At 39.2% G+C, this 25611-nt stretch overlaps 1 protein-coding gene across 1 annotated transcript in view; it reads right to left on the bottom strand.

Annotated features, from left to right (window-relative positions):
• Window positions 1-25611, bottom strand: part of cubn (cubilin (intrinsic factor-cobalamin receptor)) — a 359402-nt gene that overhangs the window by 101504 nt on the left and 232287 nt on the right. Inside the window, exons 45-51 of the mRNA XM_059971453.1 lie at window positions 24823-25029; window positions 22406-22552; window positions 19088-19209; window positions 18258-18471; window positions 16835-17022; window positions 12088-12247; window positions 9874-10023 (exon numbers count right to left, since the gene is read on the bottom strand). Of these exons, the coding sequence (XP_059827436.1) occupies window positions 9874-10023; window positions 12088-12247; window positions 16835-17022; window positions 18258-18471; window positions 19088-19209; window positions 22406-22552; window positions 24823-25029 (1188 nt within the window). The remainder of the gene's footprint in view (window positions 1-9873; window positions 10024-12087; window positions 12248-16834; window positions 17023-18257; window positions 18472-19087; window positions 19210-22405; window positions 22553-24822; window positions 25030-25611) is intronic.

Genomic DNA, 25611 nt, shown 5'->3' with positions numbered 1-25611 from the left:
CATCTGCACCAAAGCTCTCCATACTACTCCAATCCATGAGCCTATCTAAATTTCTCTTAAATGTTGAAATAGAACCCCCAACCACCAGCTCCACTGGCAGTGTGTTCCACACTCTCTCTACCGTCTGAGTAAAGATGTCACCCCGCCATGTTCCCCTTAAACCTTTCACTCTTAATTCATGACCTCTAGTTCTTGTCTCACCTAACCTACTTGAAACCTTTTGCAAAGAAAGCCATCGTATCATTTGCCATTACCATTCAGACTGATAATGTTCAATCAATTGATAACTCATCTGAATTGTATAGTGAGTAAAAAATGTGTCGTATAGCAAATTCTACAGGGTTGCTTCAAGAGTCAATAAGAGCATTGCCTCAGGGTGAGGTGTTAGTATTTATGACTGAGAAGGAATTTCTGTCCTCAAGAGGATAAGGAAAAATTGCCTCCCTCAGCAGTTGAGAGTCTTTGAATCAGATTTAATATCATTGGCATATGTCATGAATTTTGTTGTTTTGCTGCTGCAGTATATAATTAAATTAAATATGTAGAGCCAAAGGAGAGGAAAAAATAGTGAGGTAGTATCCATTCAGAAATCTGATGTAAGAGGGGAAGAAGCTGTTCCTGAAATGTAAAGTATGTGCCTTCAGGCTCCTGTACCTCCTGTTTGATAGTGGCAATGAGATGAGGGAATGTCCTGGGTGAAGGGGGTCTTTAATGTTGGATGCTGCCTTTTTGAGACATTACTTTTTGAAGGTGTCCTTGGTGCTTGGGAGGTTATTGCTCATGACGCAGCTGGCTGAGTTTACAACTTTCTGTAACCTTTTACAATCCTGATAGAATGCTTTCCATGGTACACCTGTAGAAATTTGCAAACGTTTTTGTTGGGATAACCATTGCCCACAAGCTCCTAATGAAATATAGCTGCTGTCATGCCTTCTTTGCAAATGTATCAATATGCTGGACCCAGAGATTTTGACACCCAGGAACCTGAAACTGCTCACCCTTTCCACTGATCAGAACTGGTGTGTATTTCCTCAACTTTCCTTTCCTTAAGGCCATGATCAATTCCTTGGTCTTACTGATGCTGATGCAAGGTTGTTGCTGTGACACCACTTGCTGATCTATCTCACTCCTGCAGACCTCCTCATCACCATCTGACATTCTGCCAACAATAGTTGTGTCCTCCGCAAATTTATAGATGGCATTTGAGCTGTGCCAAGCCACATAATTGTGGATGTCAAAGAGATATTGGACTAAGTGTGCACCCTTGAAGAGCACCGTTGTTGATTGTCAAGGAACTCCGTCACATGAAAAGCTGTGAGGAGAGATGAGATTGATGGATTTCTCGAAAGTAAAAGAATCCAGGCTTATCAGCAGGAAAGTGAGCTTTATGAATGTCAGAACCCCTATTATCCTACTGAATGGCAGAACAAATTCAGGGGGATAAATTGCTTACTTCTGTTCCTGCTTCTTATGGTCCAACAGAATTGTCTACCTTAGAGGGCTGAGGGCTTGCTATGGAAACACCAATGCCCAGGACAGAAAAGTCTACAAAGTATGGTGGATACAGCCCAGTCCATCACCGGCAAAGCGGTCCCCATCAGTGAGCTCACTTACGAGAAAATAGCATCCAATTTAAAGGACACCCATCGTGCAGCTCACATGTTTTGCTCACTACTACCATTGAGCAGGAGGTACAGGAGCCTTGGGTCCCACTCCATCAAGGTCTCAACAGCTCATTTTCTCAGTATTATTTATTCACTTCTTTGTTATTTGCATGATTTGTCATATTTAGCAAACTGGTTGTTTGTAAGCATTCGTTATGTATAGTTTTTCATAAATTCTGTTGTATTTCTTTATTTTCCTTTAAATGCCTGTAACAAGATGAATCTCGGGATAGTCTACTCTATGGTGACATGTACATAGTTGATAATAAATTTACTTTGAACTTGAACTTTGAAGATCAGACCCTGAATAGGTTGAACTGTTTCAAAATGTTTTTGAGCATTCTTCAGAGAATTAAGTGATAGAGTGTTTGGCCAGGAAGCTGGAGTCAAGACAAACTAATCCTGATCTTAGTGGTATAATGAGTCATGAATGATTACACATGCCCTATTTCTGCTCCAATTTCTTATTTAAATCCATGAATAAATCCCGATGTGATATGACCTTGGAACACCAAAGATGAAGCTGTTGTTACTACTGTAGTTTACAGCAGCTGGTCAACAAGTTCCCTACTGGTTTGTCTGCACACTTGAAGAATACAAAATCTGCTGCATAATGATGCACTCAAGTCTCGTATGTCGGCCAAGTGTCAAGCTTTTTAATACTGTTCGACAAGTATTTAAAACAATGAATGCACTGTTTTTTTCTATGTTGCAACATAATATTAAATGCTATGGTAATTGCTCAACCAAATTTGACTTCAAAGCAGTCTATTTTGCAGTATTTCAGACAGGCCATTTGGAATGTTTCTTAGTAAGAATCTTGGAGGGAAGACAACTCCGAGTCTGTAGTGTGAATTCAACCGCTTCCCAGCTTCTGTCCTGATTTTCGTTGAGGTAAGATTAGCATACAAACATTATGGATGTTTTTAGAGTTTTATTGTGTGCAAACTTTCAATACTGGGGGATAAATGGTGAACCTTGAGATAGATCTTGAATCCAGGGGTCAATTATCCCTTCAATAGCAACAATGGTTGTTATTAATGCAGTGTCCTTGAATCCTCAGTCAGGCCTCAGAATGTGTAACAGGAGTGTAAGGAGACCTAGTGCCCAAAGGTTCATTGTGACATTATAAATTTAGAGATGCAATAGAGACAGCATTGCTGTTCTTATGTTCTTAGAAATAAATGTGCACTCTATTTTCTAAATGGGAGAAAATACAAAAATCTGAGATGCAAAGGGACTTGGGAGACTTTGTGCTGAACACCCTGAAGGTTAACTTGCAGGTTGAGTCGGTGGTGAGGAAGGCAAATGCAATGTTAGCATTCATTTCAGGAGGACTAGAATACAAGAGCAGGGATGTGATGCTGAGACTTTATAAGGCACTGGTGAGGCCTCGCCTTGAGTATTGTGAACAGTTTTGGGCTCATTATCTAATAAAAGATGTGTTGGCTTTGGAGAGGGTTCAGAGAAGGTTCACAAAGATGATTCTGGGAATGAAAGGGTTATCGGATGAGGAACGTCTGATAGCTCTGGGTCTGTATTCACTGGAATTTAGAAGGATGGGGGAGGGAGATCTCATTGAAACCTTTCGAATGTTGAATAGCCTAGACAGAATAGATTTGGAAGGGATGTTTCCCATGGTGGGGGAGTCTAGGACAAGAGCGCACAGCCTCAGGATAGAAGGGTGTCCAATTAATACAGAGATGCGGAGACATTTCTTTAGTCAGAGGAATGTGAATTTGTGGAATTTATTACCACAGACAGCTGTGGAGGTCAGGTCAATAGGTGTATTTAAGGCAGAGCTTGATCGAGTCTTGATTGGACATGACATCAAAGGTTACAAGAAGAAAGCTGGGGAGTGGGGCTGAGGAGGGGAAAAAAAGATCAGTCATGATTAAATGGCAGAGCAGACCTGATGGGCTAAATAGCCTAATTCAGCTCCAATGTCTTATGGTCTTATGAAATACTGCCCTCTCCACAGTTGTACTTTTTGTATCAGGCTCAGTTCTCCACTGACCTCCCTGAAGTACTTTGTAGATAATGTGACCTCATTTCCAGAAGGCTCAGTGCGTAATGAGCCACTGACATAATGTGCAATGGCTGTCTCTCAAAAGTAGTGTTGAAATGTAAGGCCATTCATTGCTAAGATGTGAGGCACGGGGTTCCATCCTTTCTGGAGCAGTGAGTGCAGGTCATTGTCACTGGCTCATCTACATAAAGGCTGACAGCTCACGCTCTTCTATTACCTCCTGTTGAACTTGATATTAGGTATAGCCTTCTTCTTGACTTTGGTTATACACATCAACTAAGTCCAGAGAAATTATTACAGTTCAAACTCAGTGTTGGCTATTGATTATGACAGAATAATCTCTGGGTTATAGAGACTTGGGCAACCAAGTAAAGCAACTTCCATTTGTCAGTACTTCAAGTCAAGTCAAGTCAACTTTTATTGTCATTTCGACCATAACTGCTGGTACAGTGCAAAGTAAAAATGAGACAACGTTTTTCAGGACCATGGTTCACATGACACAGTACAAAAACTAGACTGAACTACGTAATAAAAAAACAGAGAAAGCTATACTAGACTACAGACCTACACTGGACTGCATAAAGTGCACAAAAACAGTACCGGCATTACAATAAATAATAAACAGGACAGTAGGGAAAGGTGTCAGTCCAGGCTTCGGGTATTGAGGAGTCTGATAGCTTGGGGGAAGAAACTGTTACATAGTCTGGTCGTAAGAGCCTGAATGCTTCGGAGCCTTTTCCCAGACGGCAGGAGGGAGAAGAGTTTGTATGAGGGGTGCATGGGGTCCTTTATAATGCTGTTTCCTTTGCGGATGCAGCATGTAGTATAAATGTCCGTGATGGCGGGAAGAGAGATCCCGATGATCTTCTCAGCTGACCTCACTATCCGCTGCAGGGTCTCGCCATCTGAGATGGTACAATTTCCGAACCAGGCAGTGATGCAGTTGCTCAGGACGCTCTCAATGCAACCCCTGTAGAATGTGATGAGGATAGGGGGTGGGAGATGGACTTTTCTCAGCCTTTGCAAAAAGTAGAGACGCTGCTGGGCTTTCTTTGCTATGGAGCTGGTATTGAGGGACCAGGTGAGATTCTTCATCAGGTGAACACCAAGAAATTTGGTGCTCTTTACGATCTCTACCGAGGAGCCATCGATGTTCAGCGGGGAGTGGTCGCTCCATGCCCTCCTGGTCAACAACCATCCCTTTTGTTTTGTTCATATTAAGAGACAGGTTGTTGGCTCTGCACCAGTCTGTTACTGGCTGCACCTCCTCTCTGTAAGCTGACTCGTCGTTCTTGCTGATGAGACCCACCATGGTCGTGTCATCAGCGAACTTGATGATATGGTTCGAGCTGTGTGTTGCAGCACAGTCGTGGGTCAGCAGAGTGAACAGCAGTGGACTGAGCATGCAACCCTGGGGAGCCCCCGTGCTCAGTGTGATGGTGTTGGAGATGCTGCTCCCGATCCAGACTGACTGAGGTCTCCCAGTCAGGAAGTCCAGGATCCAGTTGCAGAGGGAGGTGTTCAGGTCCAAAAGGCTCAGCTTTCCAATCAGTGATTGTGTTGAATGCTGAACTAAAGTCTATGAACAGCATCCTAACGTATGTGTCTTTTTTGTCCGGGTGGGTTAGGGCCAGGTGGAGGGTGTGGCAATGGCATCATCTGTTGAGCGGTTGGGACGGTACGCAATCTGCAGGGGGTCCAGTGAAGGGGGCAGCAGGGTCTTGATATGCCTCATGACGAGCCTCTCGAAACACTTCATGATGATGGATGTAAGTGCAACGGGATGGTAGTCATTTACGCAGGACACTGAAGACTTGGTAACACCACTGCTGATGCCCAGCAATGCTTATTGCTATTGTGCTGGCCAGGATATGCACTTGAACCCCTTACTTCATTGTTGAGTGCCAACATCACTTAGCCCAGCCCAAAAGCGTGGGCGGTAGCTTCAGGTGAGACGAAGCAGGGGCAGAGATGGTTGGTGCTGCAAAGGTAGAACAAGTTTGCTTCTGTGACAACATTGAGATGTGGTATGAAGCTTTTAGAGGTCCATAATGAATTCAAGGGTGCAAAATCTAATTCACTTTCAGTTGTTAAAGTGAGGTATGGCATCAGTAGCCTGGGAATATAAGTTGTGATTAGAACAAAGATTTAATTTTTCTTTTCTGTATTTAGTTGGAAGAAACTTATGCACACTCAATTTTGGACGTCAAGAAAGATTTAAAGACAGCAGATTTAGTGATGGAGGTGAAATAGATTTGGGTCCCATCAAATTACAGGCGGACATAGATATGTGTTCTTTTATAAAGTAAAGAGAATTAGATATAGAATTTGGCCTTAACAATGAAATTCTGTTATGGCAGCTGGTTCCTTGTCAATCGAGCTTTTAAGATGGTGTTTTGATTTAGTTACAATGACAAACCGCTTTTGTTTCATCTAGTCTAAATCTTTAAAAACTCTCTTAATCTAAGCCAAAGTAAAATAATTGATATATTGTAATATGTTTGAAATGCTGCCTGTATGGATCACTGCAAAGAAATTAACCCCTTTAATTAACAACACTTTCATTCTGCATGCCAGACAACCGAGAATGAATTGGGAAAGAGGGATGACCCTTGAGGAAACCTGCCAGTCTAAAAACAGGACTTGTTTTCAGTTTATTAATGGAAAAAGAACAAAGTCACAATATATCCCATATATTTGGATATATTTAGTCTATTTATTTATTTTTTATTTTAATTTATTTCTATTTAGAGACACAGCACAGTAACAAAACCATCTGGCCCAATATGCCTATGCTGGTTAATTACACTCATGTGACCAATTAACCTACTAACCCAGACATCTCAGAATGTTGGGGGAAACCGGAGCACCCCGAGGAAACCCACATGGTCATGAGGAGAACGTACAAACTTGTTACAGACAGTAGTGGGAATTGAACCAGTTTGCTGGCACAGTAATAGTATTACGCTAACTTTTACAATACCATGCTGCATCCTTCCCCCCCCCCCCCCCACCCCGCAGGTTTAAATTCACCAGTGGATATTAACCTGACTTTGAGGTATAAATTAGGAAATTAATAATTTTAAAAAGGTAATCAATGACTTTGGAGTGGAATATTTGTGCCCTTATCTGTGTTAAGCAAAGGATGACTTCTAATATGTTTGTTATAGTACTGATGTGTGTTGTTGAGAGGGGTCAATAAGTTGTGGACATACATGGTGAGCTTGTACTGAGATCTCATGTGCAGTTTCTTAATAATAGCATATTATAAAATGGTTTATATGGTGACAAAGGGAGAAATAGAATGAGACAGAAAGAAAGACACAGAACAAAATGGTCAGTGAGTGGCAGAGAAGTTAGAGAAAAGATAACTGATGCAAAATTCATTGTGGGGCTGCTTTTGAAACAGTCAGGTGAGAACAACACTCATCTGGAACACAAAATACTCTGCAGATGCTGGGGGCAAAGCAACACACACAACACACTGGAGGAACTCAGCAGGTTGGGCAGCATCCATGGAAACAGTCAACGTTTCCGGCCGAGACCCTTTGTCAGGACTCTTCAGTCCTAACGAAGTGTCTTGGCCTGAAACGTTGACTGTTCGTTTCCACTCATCTGGAATGCTGGATTCACCCCTTACGATATAACATTGAGGTGGTCAGTTTTGGATGTCTTATCTCCAAGGCATGTGTTTTGTCATCATGAATTAATGGGCAGGAAATTGTAAAGCTTTGAGGTGCATAAGGCCAGCCAGAAAATTGAGCTGTGTACTGGGATGAAAGGCTAAATTTGCATGAGGCTAAATAAGGCATCAAGTTGTACTTATACTTCTCAACCTACTGATTCGGAGCTGCTTATATGATGCATTTATAGAACAGTCACAATGTATTAAATATATCATATTTAATCATATATTGTCCTCTAGGGAGCAGCAAATATGATGGGAATGAGTTAAGTACCTGTACATCAACATAAGCAACCTTTGACAACTTTTGTGGTAACTGAAGTAAATACTTGGACAAACTTGGTGAATATGATGGAACTACATGAGATTCAGTACAGATATATTCCCTAAAACTTGAGTTAAAATTATTAACCTTGAAGCTACACTGCTGGGGAAATGACGGTCCAAATGACTCAACCTTTGACTAAGAGGGGCACCATCAGTTACCTGACCAACTTAGAAGACAGTGATTTGATCCTAAGCCAGCATCTGCTGTTCTTATGGGAGCTTAATATGTGGCCAAATGAAATATAACTTCAACCAGACCCAGGTAGATTTAGAGTGCTTAATGGCATGCTGCAGCAGACAGCCTTAAAAATCTCAGTGTTTCTCTGCAAAAGGGTCAGTACACAGGAATGGTCGTGCTGATGTCAGCAATAGGTCAAGGGACTCCCGTTATTTCAATATGTAGTGAGTAACATGGTGGTCAAGAGAAGGGATTACTACACCTTTGAAAGGGATGTGAGGTGCCGGGATGTAGGTCCCTCGCTAGTTTGGAACATCTGGAGCAAGTCTGGGAAGCTGACTTCAGTGGCGGCATCCGGACTAGGATGCTAGGGAGAGACCTGTCACTCCAGTTTAGAACAGACCCACGCTCTTGATAGGGGATACAGGATACATTATCTCATCACCAGAGGAACTCTGTTTTTATGATAGAACAACACATCAGGGAAACCAGACTAGCATCTGTTTTACATCATGTCACACTTGTACACTAGGAAAAGTGCATTGTTCATATTCAGACATGAACAGAATGGTTATATGATGCAAAAGATAGAACAATATATGACTTGAACAAATACAAAGTACCCTTTGGTGTGGCCAATTCTCAACTCCCAGAACATATGGTACAGAAAAAAATGAATTGAGGAAGAAATCAGGATACATTGGGAAGTAATGAAAATGGTTCTGAGGCAGAACCAGGAGGATCCCAAATGTGGAATTAGGGAATGAATGTAAACATCAATCCAGGGATCCAGAATGTTTTTTCTCATCTTCAGTTGTTATGTAAGTTATAGTGGTGCTGTGGTTAAGGAGTTACCAGCTCCTTAAAAATTAAAGAATGAAATCAAAGTAACTTTTGAGTAATACAATTTCTAACAAAAACAGTACTATCATTTAATTCCAAAGCACTCTAATCTACCATCTGGACATTGGAATCAAGGGGGGATTTACATTTGGTGGTGGCTTCCTTAGGCTTGAATATTATATTATTGAAAAATATAGTAAGATAATTTTTTTTGTCTGTATAAGTTAGGAATGGTTTGAATTGCTGAGCTGGATAGGTTAGGTAGAAAATAAGATTTATAACTGGCTTATTGAAATATTCTTTTAAAGGTAATCGGAGGTCAGAGGATTATAGCAGTCTTCGGAGCAACTCCACTCACAGCTTGGGTTTGCACATGGATGCAGAGGTCAACACAAACAAGAACTGATTAATATAATTTTAATCAGTGGTATAATTCATGTTTCCTCATAATACACAAGCTCTAGAGATTAAAAAAAACACCTTAACTATGGAGCTAATGGGATTCTAACAGGAATTGTCTTTTTTCTGAAATGATTTATCTCTGCAGAAATGCATGTAGGTGGCAAAGTCACTAGATGTGGGGTGAAAGATTATCCCGGTTGAGTATAAATGACTTCTAAAGAGAGCAGTTACTCATTAACTATTGATTATTAAATCAAAGGGCTGTCTTGCGTTATGAGACCACTCAAATACTGATCAGAGGCTGGGGTCTCCAAGGTACATAACAGTTAAGAAGAGCAAGTTATGTCAGAAGTAGCTGTCATTCACTTTCTTGCTGATGAAAAGATGATAAATTAACCTCTGTACTTAAGTGAAGTTGTTCTATCTGATCTGAGTGACATTTCCAACACCTGGAATTAAATTGATAATTGTGCCAACAATGCTTACAATTTGAAACTCACAAAATGCAATTACTACTAATGCCTACTTGCAATGACCACTTTTGAAGCTTTGAACTACTTTCATGGAATAATGGAAAAGTACTTCAATACTTTGAACAAGGGACAGCTTGTGGTAATGATGTCAAATCATAAACTACAAAAACAACAGATTCTCTTCAGGCTTTTGTCTTTCTCATTGCACTTTCAGTTCTAATTGAAAAGTATAACAGCTATTTGCAACAAAACATTACAACATTTAATTGTACCTTCTACATCGAATGTCTCAAATTGTAGAACAGTGAGCTGATGACTGGCAGCATTGATCAGGTATTCACAGTTTAGGTTAGAGTCATAATGGCCTGGGTAGTTAGGCGACACAATACGTCCAGCAGGAGCAGTAAAATTGGCTCCACATCCTGAAATAAATGTAAAGCACAGCTGGAGTTAACATAATCTATGCACAAGTCAGAATTTTTAAAACTGACAGAATGCATTGCAATTTTCAGTCGAGCCTTATTGTGGGAAGAGCAATCTCATATTGTTTGTTATTCCAGAATGGAGATTACTCTGTATGTATATTGTAGGCAGTAATGCTAAAGGTAGAGAAGAGGCTGGCATGCATCTTCAGCAACAGTGATGTGAACAACAAAATGGCTCTCATTTAGTGGCTGAGAAAGGGAAAATTACATTGCTGCTCTTGCATGATACTAAACACAACATGTTAACGCAATTAAAAGGATTTACTGAGAAGATAAGGGTGTTAAATGTTAAAAAAAATATATAATAATCTCTTTCCCCCCTCACTATAATCTCCCGCAGCCCTACTTTTCTTTCTCTTTTATTTCCCATAATTCTCCACCTTCCCCCTAGCCCAGGGTTCGGCAACCCGCGGCTCTTTCATCTCTGTGCTGCGGCTCCCTATGGCTTTGGAAAATAATTGATGAGTATTTAATTAAAATGTATTTTATGTTAGTTTGTTAGTTTTTGAAATGTAATTCTAAATTTGAAGATTATGGTGATCTTGTACAATCTAAATAAAACGAGTTTTTTGTCGCTATTAATATACATCACCACGGCCAATACCTGACACCCGCCAGTGTGCGATTTCTTTAATTTTTCGATACAAGGTAGGCTAACTATGGAGAATTCTAAAAAAAGAAAAGTGACTGAAGAAAACAGAACGTTTAATGATACGTGGGCAGATTCATTTGCTTTCACTGCTGACGATACTGGTTTACCGGTATGCTTAATATGCAATGAGAAACTAGCAAACAACAAAAAGTCAAAAGTCGCAAGACATTTCCAGAATAAACACGCAGCCTTTGCTCAAAAATATCCGGATGGAGATGAGAGAAAAAAAGCCGTTTTGGAACTGATGCGGAAGGTTGATCTGAGCAAAAATCATTTCAAGAAGTGGATGATGTCTGGAAAATCAACTACGTATGCTAGTTTTGTTGCCGCTCAGGATATAGTCAGGCACTGAAGCAGTTTACAGATGGTGAATATATAAAAGAATCTTTCATTAAGATTTCAGAACATCTATTCACGGACTTTAAAAACAAGAGTGAAATTGCGCAGAAAATCAGGGATATGCCCCTCTCTGCAAAGACTGTCAAAGACAGAACCATAAAAATGGCAGAAGACATCACAAGACAGTAAATTAAAGACATCAATTCAGCTGTGGCCTTTTCGATTGTCTGTAACGAGTCTAAAGACAAAGGTGATATTGAACAAATAGCGCTGTTCTGCTGGTATGTAAACTCTGCCGGGCCACAGGAAGAAATGATTGTTCAGTGAAATAGTCCTTTTATTTTTCAGGTTGACAGCTGGCTGACGTTATTTTTGGTTTGCTGCTGGCGGACAATTTAAGTTCGGCGTTTTTCATAAATACAAGAAGGACTCAAATAGACATTGAGTATTTTATTTAAAAGTAAACTTCAACCCAATGTCTTTTTTTCGGAGTTCAAAATGTTTTTGTTGCATGCAGAAATGTAATTTCGTTTTCTCTGCAGGAGTTCATCGATTTCATAAAGCAACACATTATAGTTTGTTTATACATAGCATAAAGGCAAAAAAAAAAATGTTGTATGCAGTGTTATTTCATTTTAAATGTCAAATGGGTTTTGTGGCTCCCAGTGTTTTCTTTTCTGTGGGAAACGAGTCCAAATGGCTCTTTCAGTGGTAAAGGTTGCCGACCCCTGCCCTAGCCCATTTCCCTCCAGCCTATCACTTCCCAGCTCTCTACTTCATCCCTCCCCCAACTTATCCCCCCCCCCCCCCGACCATCCCACGTTACTTCACTCCTGATGAAGGGTTTCGGTCCGAAGTGTTGTCACTACCTCTTCCCATAGATGCTGTCTGGCCTGCTGAGTTCTGCCAGCATTTTGTGTTTTTATCTAACAATATTCAAAGTTTTTGGGGAGTCTTCTGCATACAGATCAAAATACATTTCCAAAACTTTTTAAAAATTATTGACTTACTGCTGGTGTAGGACGCTGAGAAGCCAATTCCAGGGCTGCCTTTAGACTGAAATCGGACTGTCACAATATTAGCTGGTGCAATGACAGGGCGAGGTGGAGGAGAGCTTCCACAAAAAGTCGCCAACAAGGTTTCATCAATTTCAGAAGTTCCTCCCCAAATCTATAGATATAGAAATAAAATGGTTCTTTCAGTCTGAATAATCATTCCACTAATCCAAGTTTGAAATATTTCCAATATTAGGCCAAGCTTCAGCAGCAACCTTGTAATCTAATTGAATTGGATTTACAATGCAATTCTCTTGCTGCTGTTACCCCTTGCTCTGTGACGAGGCAATTAATATGGTCATATGAGAGGGATTTCCGTAGTGGAATGAACCCAGTATCTTGGTTTCATATGAGGTCATTCAACTTTTCCCATCTTCAGATAAAAAAATCAATGCTAGCAAGAGAAATTAATTACTTCCTTTATAGAAATAAACAAATATAAAGTGAGACAAGGAATTAGCCAGACGATTTGGTTAACTCCTTCTAGATTTCTTTTCAGCTACTTAAAGTGGAACAGATACTCTGCTGGAGGATGTTGCCAGCATCTGTGAGAGGGAACAGAAAATCATTTCTCCCACCAATAATAAGTTTTAATCATGCAATAAATCAGAAAAAAAATTAATCCCAGCTAAACTTATAATAACTATAAAACAGTTTTGTTCATATGAAGTAATTTATAATAATAAGGATGGAGGAAAAAAATTATATTTAACTCTAAAATGGAAATCTGGAACCAGTTCATAAAGGGTTAAATATCCAAAAGCCTTACTTGCAAACCTTGAAAATGAACTTTGGCTCCCAATGAATCAAACAGAGTACAATCTGTTCAGGAACTGCATTGTTTTATGTCAGTGCAGTAATATTCTGTTCCCATGGCAAGACATTACTTAAGTGCTGATCTGTAAAATATGCTTGTTTTTTTTTAAATATACATTAACCATGTGAAAAATTCTTAGCTGTGTAGATTTGTCTTTGTGACATAAACAGTATTATCCACTTCCAAAATTGATAAGCTGATATAATAAAGCTCGCCTTTGGTTTTAGTGAGCATTGTTTAAACAGTTTAACATTAGTACTAATTCAAAATATCACTTACTAAATTTAGTCTTCTTTGGATGAGGCACTAGAGGCTGCTTTACTCAGTATTATTATTTGTTTGCAATCAAAACAGCTACATATTAAAGATACTTGTAGAAGAAAAATAACTTCTGATCCAAGCTATCTTTGTTTCTGTTTGGCAATTCAGTTCTAAACACTTTTACGAGTACAGGCATTTCAGGAAATATTAACATACTGTATGTTATACTTGGCATTGTCAATGTTTTGTGTAAATTACAGACTCATGGTGAAGAAGCCATGGATACATTGTTCTCAGCTTTCCTGTTTGATGGCCTGATTTCTACACAAGATCCTCATGCTACATGTAATACATTTTAAATCAGTGCCTCATGGAACAACAGTAAGCAACTTTTTTTTGCTTATCTAATAAAGTTACAGCTTTGAGATTAAGAAATTCTATCAACACATTTTGTTGTTTACTCTGCTTTTTACAAGGAGAGAGTTGGGGGGAAGAAGGAGAGGGAGGGAGAGGGGAATGTGAGAGCGAGGGAGAGAGGGAGGGAGGGAGAGAGGAGTGTGAGAGTGAGGGAGAGAGGGAGGGAGGGAGGGAGAGAAATAGATTTACGATAAAAATGTCTTGCAGCTTAGGTTTATGAAATAAGACTTTCTGCAACCTTTAAGTCAGCAAGGAAGGGAGTTAATAGTTTGTCTCAAATGTCTCATCATAAATAATGTTCTTGTCATAAAGGATAAGAAAATCTCAGCAAATAAGAGAGTCCTATGCTTTTTTTTTAAAGCAGCCTTACTGCCATTTATAATAGGGCAGCAAAGTTTTGTATGGCTCAAGGCTGCTAGTGAATACTATTACAGCATTTAATTGCAACATTGATCAGAGGGGTTTGTTGATTTACTCTGTTTCTTAACTTCTATCTAACAGACAGTTCTAGAGTCAAATTTCTATGAGAATTGTGTCCTTTAAATTATTATCCCAGAATTTCATCAGAAGGTTAGTGGAACTCTCGGAAAAAGTGAGATAAACACTATCAGCACAACATCAACTGACTTCTAAATTATCTTATCGGTTGTAAAATGTCTTATCCTGATGCACTGCATAAGTACATGATATATATGTCAGCTCTTTATTTCTTCCTTATATAAATTCTAATGTGTTTATGTAAATTATTTTGTGAATGACTGACTTTATAGCTATTCCTAAAACAAACATCTGAGACTGTGAGTGACAACTGAGGTATTTATTTGGTATTTATTCAGGATGAATTATTAGACAATACTATTGTTTCTGTGGATATAATCTGGAATGCAATTAGAAATATTTCAAAATATTTCTGTAGTTGTCTTATCAAATGTTCTGGAACATAGGCGGTAGCTAAAATTGCATCTGAATTAAATTTAAAATTAAGATTTCCTGATTATAATTCCTGTTCCACTTTGCTGTGGTTCTCCTTCATTGAAAGGTAACGTTAGAATGGTTGGCAAATAATAACATCCTCCTGCTTTCCTGATGATTAAAAACCCTAGATGAGGTTTCCTCCTCAAAGTGATCCTCGACACTTGAAATTAAGAAAAACATTTATTCTTTTTGTGTCAGTAATGCTGCTAGGAGCTGCCCGATATTTTACATGCCAAGATGGATAATAGGGTAAGAACAGGCCAATGGGCCCTAAGGACCTGCTTCGACATTTGATATGATCATAGCTGATCATCCACTTAAGTATCCATTTCCTTCCTTTCCCCATATCCCATTAAGAATGATATCTTCTGCTGGCTAATCAGCATGGTATCAACGACAAGGATGGGTTCCTCAGTGGTATCAAACCAATCTGTGGCACCCAAGGCTCCACCCTGCTAAGAATAGTAGATAAATCCAACATGGATCGAGGAACAGATTTCGCCTGCACGAGGGAATAATTCAACTCTGTCTTTAACATGAGTGACTTGCCTTCATCCCACAGCGATCTGGTAAGCCTTGTCTGCTCTCCTAACACTTGGGAGTGAAAAGCTCCAATCAAAAATTCAAAGTTGCGTCACTGATGATTGATTGATTGACCTCAGAGATGTTGTAATTGTGACAATTTAAAGGAAGGAAACAGATCTGACTGTGATAACCCCCAGCATCACCTGACTCTTGCTGAATGCCACCCTCCCAGTGATCAAGAGCAACTCTCTGTCTTTCTGGAGGCTCACTAGACCCAAGGAAATTGCAGGATGCAGCACAGGCTACTATGTATGGTCTTCTTCGATCCCATTAAAGCCCTTTGACTCCATCTGTCTAGAAAGACTGCAGAAAGCCTGCCTCAAATTTGACTGCTTCAAAAAGTTATGCCCGGCTTGTTGCGTTTGCTCTGTGACAGCATGCAGGCCACAATATTAACTAACAGTTCCACTACAGAACCAATCTCTGAAAAGATTAGTGTTAAGGAAATCCACATTGTTACCTCGGCAATTTTCTCCGTTTTACTTGCTACATTATTGCACCTCACTTCCAACAAATTTCCCATATAACTCACGAGAAATGTCTGACATATGGTGATGACGTTTTAGAGGTAACCCAAGTGTCCGCAGTCAAGCTGCCATATGAAGGTGACATTTACATTGTATATGTCCAGGGCTGAGCTTCAAGTCATTGCTGACTCAGTCACTGAAGCTTGCTAGAGGATGCACTTGCAACAATGTTTGCAAGACAAAGATATTTTACCATGCCCCTACTGTATTACGCTGCCTCTGGGAAATGTAAGCAAAATTTCAGCGAGTGAAGACATTAATTTGAATCTTATCCATGTCTTCAAAATAGCAGCACAACCTCTGGATGACTGGGGAAATGGATATTTGAAGGCCAGTACCTCAGACCTAGTCCAAAACTCGTGATTTAATGAGCATCAGTGATCCCTGACCTGCTATGTATCTGAGACTTAGTCTACCTACAGCAGGCATCTCAAGGCACTGGAAAAATATCTTAAGTTTCTCCAAGTTCACCAGAAGGATAAGGAAACTAATATCAATGTCATCTCCCAGACTAAAATTCCCAGCCGTGAAATTCTAATTTCACTCATTTAGCTTTGTTGGGCAAGCTGCATCAGACTTTGTCATGGGAAAAGAGGAGCATGTAGACAGAGAAAAATCTTCAAGGGACATGCTCAAAGCTGCCTTGAAGAAGTGCAACACCTTTCTCAGAATCTCTGGTCCTTGACTGCTGAAAGCAGAGGAGTGACAGTCAGGATGGTATGGAAAACCTCTAGCACTGTGTACGTACTGAAACCCTGAGTAGGTAGCAGAATGAGGACCCCAGCTCTGAAACTATCCACCCACCCTCATCTTCATGCAGCTCCAGCTCCATCTGTGGAAAGGTCTGCAGTTCATTGACCAGAACTCAGAAAACTGGAGTGGAAGCAGATTCATCATTAGTAGAGAGAGGAACTGCCTAAGAAAAAGATGATGATTGCAACACTTAAGTTAATTAACTCAGATCAACCAGCAGTAGATTCCAGATCGTATGTACTGTACCTTCATTAGATTTCACAGCACAAGGTGCTGCGTTGAAGTCCTGAACATATGGTGTGGGAGCCTTGAACTTATTTTGACTCTTTACAGCCTGGAAACTACTTTTTTATTACAAAGCACCAACCTTCACATAGCTGGCCTCACAGATATTTGTGCTGTCTGGAATCTGGAAATTCTCATCAAAAGTAATCTCAAGGTGATTGCTCTCTTGACCTGTAATCTTCCATGTACATTCACTATTATCAGGAAATCTCTGTGGCCAGTTTGGTGATTTGAAAGAGCCAGTCTCTGCATGAACAAAGCCACCACAACCTAAAAGAAAGGAAATATAGTCATATTTAGGACTGCCAAGGCTCAAAAGCCTGTAAGGTGACTGATAAGTTATAAAGCAAAATCTTACATGAGCTAGGAATCTGAATTTTTTTTTAAATGGTGACATTTAAGGGAGATAGTTAATAGTCTGGATTATTAATTCCTGTACTGTATATCTATAAGCAACTTCAAAGTTTAAAGTAAATTTATTATCAAAATATATATTGTATATGTCACCGAACACAACCCTGAGATTTGTTTACTTGCAGGTAAACTCAGTAAATTCACCAACCATAATAGAATCAATGAAAGACCACACCCAACAGGGCAGGCAAACCAGTGTGCAAAAGACAATTGTGCAAATACTAAATGAATAAATAAATAAGCTTCAGATACTAAATGAATAAATAAATAAGCTTCAGATGTCATGCCAAACCTTCACAAGCTCCTAAGAAAGTAGAGGAGCTGTCGAGCTTTTTTCGTAATTGCATTTAAATGCCAGGCGCAGGGCAGGTCCTCCAAAGTAATACCAAGGAACTTAAAGTTCCCGACCTTCTCCACCTTTGGTCCTCTGAAAAGGACTGGCTCATGGATTTCCAGTTTCCTTCTCCTCAAGGCTATTCTCTGTCCAAATAGTACCCATGGAATATGTATGGCTTTGCAGTGCAGAATTGGAAGAAATTTGCATAATTTATGGTGGGGGAATTCACACAATCATCCTTTGCCAGGTAAGACCCAGCACATGAGCAACTTCTCCATTAATTTTGCAGATGCTACAAGTTACATTGTTACAACTTACAAATCTCAATGTTTTGATGATTAAGTTGAGTCAGGAGCTTATCCAGATGTCACTAACGTGCGCAATGTGTTGAAACAGTGCAGTACACCACTTAGTGCCAATGCACTTCAGATGGATTGTTCCTTGTTCACTGGGTTATTTCATCTGCATTCTATTCTCAGAAGTTAGTTAAGTACTTGCAAAAAGTGCTTGATATCCATCTTAGTTTCAACAAAGAACTCTCTTCCATTAGGCTTGACATGTCATTTTACATCATTAAAAGAAAAAGTAGAATGATAAATAACTTAAGATTATTGAATACTGTAGCAAGTATTTAGGGTTTTCTAGAGGAGCCAGAGCTGCTCCTCTCAATTATTGTAAACTGGACAGAGCTGATATACACTTTGTAGTAGAATTCCAAAATTTTAACTATTTTTACCACAATTGTTCCTCTTACCTAGTGAATCAGACTTCCAGGTAGCGAAGAAACTGCCATGTTGCATGCTGTAGTTAGAATTAAAGATGATGAATAGCTTGTTTGAGCCAGATTTAATTGCTTCAGCTGGAATGGTGCCACAATAATGGCCTATGATTGGGGAGTTGAAGGAACCACCGTTCAAGATTGTAAAAGAGTCCCTGTTGCATGTCAAGTTGAAGTAACTGAAGTTCAGCTGTGAGTGGAAAAACACAGTTAATACAAAACTTGTTCGAGAAAATCTTCCATGACACTGCTTTTCAGATACTCAGAGTAGATCATACTGGATACCTTTATAACATGTATGCGGGGCGGGCTTCCTTTTCTACCTCCTTGGTAAGGGGAAGGGAAAATCTGGGCAATATCCTGCACTCATATTCAAGTGAGAACGTGAAGAGGAAAACCTGTCATGGTATGTCTTTTAGTTGCTCTGTTTTGCTCTGTTTTGCAGAGAGGTTGTATTAATCTCCCAGCTGCACCTAAAACAAGATAATTTTCTGAGGCCAAATTTAATTATCTTTGTTATTCTAACCTTATTCAGAAATTCATAGAATTCCTGAAGGAGGTTGGAATAACAAAAATTATTGTTAAAATGCAGTTTTCCAAAATTACTGCAGTGCTTCAGAGGCATGACACAGCCTCATTTAGCATACATATATAGACGTTAGATACCTATCTATGGACAACTGCCTGTACAAATAAAATGAAATAATACCTTCACCCAATATATGCTGTACCAACCAATAGCATTTTTTCCGGTTAACTGCTGACGACACTGTCTGCACATTTGTTCATTTCTAAATTAGACTCACATTTATGGTTTGCCCTTCTGGAGCTTCCAGCATCCACGCGCAGTGGGTCAAAGGACTGTATGGTGATGGGAAGTTGGGACTCGAAATGAATCCATTTTCCCCTTTCTGAATGCCACCACATTCTAAAGGAATATAATTAAATATATTAAAGAGGCACAAATGAAAATGAAAATATCTTAAATTATTAGGAACTGCTTTATCATCCATGCCTATGTAAGCTGTCAATTATGTCATCCAAGGGGGAAATTGAATGAGTTATATAAATTAGATTGAGGATAGAATATTACAGGATATCGAGAAGATGGCAAGAAAATAGGATTACATAACAAAATTCTGATGAACAGTCGGTACTAAACACGTGCAAAGGAAACTTGGTTTTCTTCTGAAGTGAGAGTTCTATGATTCTGTAAATATTGTTGAACTCATGTCAAAAATAAATCATTGGGTTACTCATATAAAATACCACTGTGACAGAAATGACATGAATTATTCCAAACAAAAGGAACATTTCCAGAAAGAGTAAGTGAAACGTAAGAAATATCTTAAAGATAAATAATCAGCCTCATCATGGCACAGTAAATCATTCTCTACTTTCTTAACCCCATATAAATGTCCCAGAACTGGAACAGCAAAAAACATACTAGTAAATTATTTGCAAATTAATTGCAATTAGAAACAACAAAACAAAAATCATTTGCAGCAACAAACACAACATGCTGGAGGAAATCAGTAGGTCAGGCAGCATCTATGGAAAAGAGTAAACAGTTAACAGTTTGGGCCTAAACTTTCTGCTTTGTTTTGCTAAAGAAAGTTTGCTGCTTATTGGGTCATCTATTAACTTTTTCTAAGAAATTATGGCTTTTGACTAATTTAGGCCCTTCCATCACTTCAAACAAAAGCTTTATGAAACAAGCTCATTTACCAGAGGTAAATTAAAAACATGTTTGAACTATGCAGCTCTCTCTATTTATCATTTAACACAAATATTCCTGTATTAAGCATTTAAATGAGTACGCTTCTGTGATAATTTAAATATCATGATGAGGTTATAAATTTTGGAGAAGAATATTTTGATTAGAAATTTTCTTGACTTGGGAACTGCCCAGGCATATCCTGTCCACAAGAAGCATATCCATTACAACCTGGCCATTACCACATCAATAGTCATCAGCCAAGTAATGGAAGGCATAATTGGTGGGTGGTGCCTTCAAATGTACTTGCTTAGCAACGACCTGCTTGCAGTTTGGTTCCTGCCGAAGTAACAGTGTTCCTTATCTTGTTACAGTCTTGATCCACATATGGATAAAAGAGTTGAACTGAAGAGATGAACTGAGAGTAACTGCCCTTGATATCAAATCAGCATTTGATCAAGTATGGCATCAAGGAGTGCCATGTAAATGGGAGTCAATGGGAATCAAGGGAAAAGCCATTTACTGGTTAATTTACAAAGCTATTTACATGCATAGCACAAAGGAAGATGGTGTGGTGGTTGGTGATCGGTTATTTCAACTAGAGTACATCCCTGTAGGAGTTCCTCAGTGCTGTATTCTAGGATTAACCATCTTCAGCTGCTTCATCAATGATCTTCCTTCAATTGTAAGATTAGAAGTTGCAGATAATTGCTCCATATTCAACACCACTCACATTAGGAAATGAAGCAGTTCACACTCAAATGCTGCAGACCAGCCTGGGCTGATAGGTGGCCAGTAACATTGCTGCTACACAAGGACAATATCCAACAAGAAAATCCTGCTGTCAACACCATCACTGAATATCCCACTATCAATACTCTTGGGATTGTTATTGACCAGAAACTGTAACTATTGTAGCCATGTGGTCAGAATCTAGGAATTCTGTGGTCACTAACTCATCTACTAACTTTCCAAATCCTGCCCATTATCCTCAATGCTTAAGTTAGGAGCATGTTGGATACTCTCCACTTGTCTGAATGCGTGAAGTTTCAGTAATATTCAAGAAGCTTGACATTATACAAGGCACAGTACTTGCTTCCTAAGCACCCCTTCCATAACCATACCCATACATAGTAGCTGCAGTTTGTACCATCTACAGAGTGCAGTGCAACTCAGCTAGACTCCTTCGACAGTACTTTCCCAACTTTGTCCTAGGTTTGGTCATAGAGTTGGAAACCTAGCTAGAAAGACAAGGGCAACAAAGGTGAGGGAACAGCAGCACCAAGAAGTTGCCTTCCAAGCCACACGCTATCCTGACTTGCAGATATATTTCCATTCCTTCACTGTCATTGGGTCAAATTCCTGGAACTCTCTCCCTGAAAGCATTGTGGGTACATGCACACGTCAAAGACTGTGGAGCTTCAAGAAGACAGTTCATCACTATCTTCTCAATGATAGTTAAGGATGGGCAACTAAATGCTAGCTCAGCCTGTGAAACCAACAATCCTGAAATGAATTAGAAACAAATTATGTTACTTACAGTCAGAGGTAGGCCAAGGAAGAATGCAGGTCAAAAATATGGACTGATATATTGCAATTCAAAATCTGACACATGATATCTTTAATATGTTCCTGTTGTGATTTACAAGGATGTTGCCTGGAATGGTGAGTGTGATATATCATAATAGGTCTTTTCCCCTTGGAGCAACTGAGGAAGAGAGATCACCTGAGAGAGGTATATAAGATGATGAGAGGCATTGATTGTGTGGATTGCCCAGAGGACTTTTTTCCCAGGGCTGAAATGACTACTGTGAGGGGGCATAGCTTTAAAGTGCTTGGAAGTAGCTACAGAGATGTCGGAGATAAGCTTTTCACAGAGTGGTGGGTGCATGGAATGCACTGCTGGTGACGGTGGTGGAGGTGGACACAATGGGGTCTTTTAAGAGACTCTTAGATAGGTACATGGAGCTTAGAAAAATAGGGGGCTATTCGGTAGGGAAATTCTAGGCAGTTTCTGAAGTAGGTTACATGGTTGGCACAACATTGTGGGCCAAAGGGCCTGTGATCTGTAGATATCTATTTTCTGTGTTCTGTGTGTTAGATTGGCGAATTTACATGTTATACAACTGAAACAATCTGAAGATACACTGCAGTCTGGTAGAATTCACTACTTCATTTGGTCATAATACTGTAAAAGATTAAATTAATTAAACCCATCTAACCCTATCAACAAAAATGTTAACATACGTGGACTATTTGTTATAAATATGTCTTAGCAAAATAACCAAGTAAACATTTTCTATAAATTATTGATTTCAATAATGTACTTTATTGTAATTATAAGACTTTAATTTTCTGTTTCTTAAAATCTCAGTAATAGGTAGAATTCTAAAGTAAATATACTGACCCGTGAAGCTATATTTGGCAATAAAACCGAGATTTTGCCCACTTGAATCAGATATGAAGTGAACCCATAATTGGGTGAAGGGGATCAGCAGTGGATTTGGAGCAGTCTGTCCACAAAGCTTGGCAATTAAATCGCCATTAGAATCTCCTGATGGTTGAACATAGAAAAGGCAGTGAGCTTCTATTAAGATTGCACAATCTTCCATTTTAAATTTACAGATAATATCATTCAGTAGAAGGAAGGTGATGTTGAAATGTTTGTAAATGTTTTCCTCATATGTATTAAGCTTTATTATATTGTTAATTAGGCATGGAGACAATTTCCTAATGAACATTTCTGCTTGATGTAATTTACAACATTGTAACTGCTTGTCATACAAATATTTTAGTTCATTTTTATAAACCTTCCATCAGCAGACGAACTATAACTTATGTGCCATTACAGAGAAATTGAAGGTTCCAATGCTCACAGATTGTCTCAATGCAGAGTCAGAATTTATATAATCAGAGAAGATAAAAACAATTGTTCTATTATTATTTAAAATAATTTAATTAATATGTTAAAAACAGTGAACAGGAAAACTCATGTCTGCATGAGAGCTCAGTCACGCTTCTCAGTAGTTCATATTAAAATAATGGAGAAGTGAAACAGGTAAACAGTGCATCAGGTTTGAACTGACTGTGGTCTCAAATTTCTTTGCACAACCACCATTTCTTTTCCTGTTCAGTAGAAGCAATGCATAGATGAGACATGCATTGGTGACCCCCTATCATAACAGTTAGCATAAAGCAGTTACAGTCCCAGCAATGGATGGTCAATTCCAGGGCTGTCTGTAAGGAGTGTATATGTTCTCCCTGTGACCACGTGGGTTTCTTCCAGATACAGACAGACATACTTTATTGATCCTGAGGGAAATTGGGTTTCATTACAGTCACACCAACCAAGAATAGTGTGGAAATATAGCAAAATAAAACCATAAATAATTAAATAATAATAAGCAAATTATTCCAAGTGGAAATATGTCCAGGACCAGCCTATTGGCTCAAGGTGTCTGACACTCCAAGGGAGGAGTTGTAAAGTTTGATGACCACAGGCAGGAATGACTTCCTATGACGCTCAGTGTTACATCTCAGTGGAATGAGTCTCTGGCTGAATGAACTCCTGTGCCTAACCAGTACATTATGGAGTGGATGGGAGCCATTGTCCAAGATGGCATGCAACTTGGACAGCATCCTCTTTTCAGACACCTCTGTCAGAGAGTCCAGTTCCATCCCCACAACATCACTGGCCTTACGAATGAGTTTGTTGATTCTGTTGGTGTCTGCTTCCCTCAGCCTGCTGTCCCAGCACACAACAGCAAACATGATAGCACTGGCCATGACAGACTCATAGAATATCCTCAGCATTGTCCGGCAGATGTTAAAGGACCTCAGTCTCCTCAGGAAGTAGAGACGGCTCTGACCCTTCTTGTAGACAGCCTCATTATTCTTTGACCAGTCCAGTTTATTGTCAATCCATATCCCCAGGTATTTGTAGTCCTCCACCAGGTCCACCACCAGCTCCTTAGATGCACTGGTTTCCTCAAACACCACAGAACATCAGCTGCAAAGCCATGCCATTCCATTTTACCTCCTTATCTGTGAAAGATCTTACTTCTTCAAGGATGATTTATTTCCACTCTGGTTTTAGTGGGTTCTGATGTGACTGATGATAGAGTATGTGATAATTGTGCAGGTCAGGTGGGTGAGTAGTTTATGAGGTGATGTACTCCTGCCATTTATGTAGGGCTTCTCTGTTCTCCTGGCCTCCAGAATGCTCCTTCTCTAATTTGAGCAGGGATGGGCTAGAGATTCTCAGAAGTCAGTAAGGATGTTGTACTTTTTCAAGGAAGCTTTGAGCACATTCTTGAATTGGTTCTACTGTCCAGCTACCAACCGCTTCCCAGTACAGAGCTGGGAACAGAGTATTCGTTTGGGTAATCCAGTTTGGAGATGCAAACAAAACCTAGCTGAGAGAATTCACAATTTAACCTGGGTGATTCCAGGTAATTAGGAGGATCTTGCAGAGATAACATTATTGGTATTTTTCCAAGATTATCTGCTGTAGAGAGTCTAAATCTCAGAACACAGTGGAGGGCAGGGTTCTCTACTGTCGAGCAGACCATGAGCTTCGGGTAAAATCTGAGATCTTTATCTTAATATACATTTTTTTCTTGCAATTGACCAAAGGTGTAGTGAAGTTAATCATTAATGTTTGTCTTTACTGAGATGTGGCTACTAATTATGGGAAGAAGACCATGTTTTCCACCACCTGACCATAAATCTTTATTGTGAAACGTCAGAGTGGTGCAATAGATAAGGTATCATATTTTGAAAGGAATATATACATTCATTAATCTATAGCCATCATTTTCTCACCAATTTGGATTTCAATGTAGTCTTGTTTGCAAGTTTGCTGATGTCCAATGTGAAAATTGGTGAACTCTATATAAATGGAAGAATTTGCAATGCGGGAATTCTGGATGACCCATTCACAGTTAAGGTTATTTCCGTAGTTGGATACACCATCAAACCCTGGAGAACTTAAGTACCCAGGATTTGCGTCCATTAAGGTACTTCCACACACTGAAATGATAAAACCAAATAAAGTTAAAACTTGAATGAGTAAGAAACCTCTTAGAAAAATAAAGGGACACTTTTTGGAAAGACTGCAGAGTTGACCAATAGATATAAAATACAAAGGGGAATAGCTGAGGTATTTTTTTTAAGGATTGTTTTCTTTGTAACAATTTTAGATCAACAGTTTTAGATCTCAGCCTGACTGAAGATATTATTTACTGTACATATCAGAAAATCATGAGTTGTAACTCATCCAGGACGTATGCACATGAAAATGTACTGGGAGTTAGTTGTATTATGAAAGTTTATTATAATGAAGGAAAGATTCAATAAGGAATTAGGTAATATTTTGAAAAGGAAAACAATGTGAAAAGATAAGGGAAAATTGTTTTAGATCGGAAAATTCATCTGAAGAACTAGTGCTAGGATATGCTGAGCTCAGCTTATGCTTTAAGTTCTAAAACAGTCCTTTAATCTTAAATTATTCAGTATATTTTAAGATTCAATGTTGATGATTTAATAACTATCATTAATATTACATGCCAGCTTACACCCTGGCCACTTTTCATGAACCTTGTTTTAACATCT

This window comes from Hypanus sabinus, chromosome 6, assembly GCF_030144855.1.
Source record: "Hypanus sabinus isolate sHypSab1 chromosome 6, sHypSab1.hap1, whole genome shotgun sequence".
Classification (NCBI taxonomy): Eukaryota; Metazoa; Chordata; class Chondrichthyes; order Myliobatiformes; family Dasyatidae; genus Hypanus; species Hypanus sabinus.
Note: the sequence above shows the minus strand (reverse complement) of the source record. Positions and strands in the feature narration are given on the sequence as shown.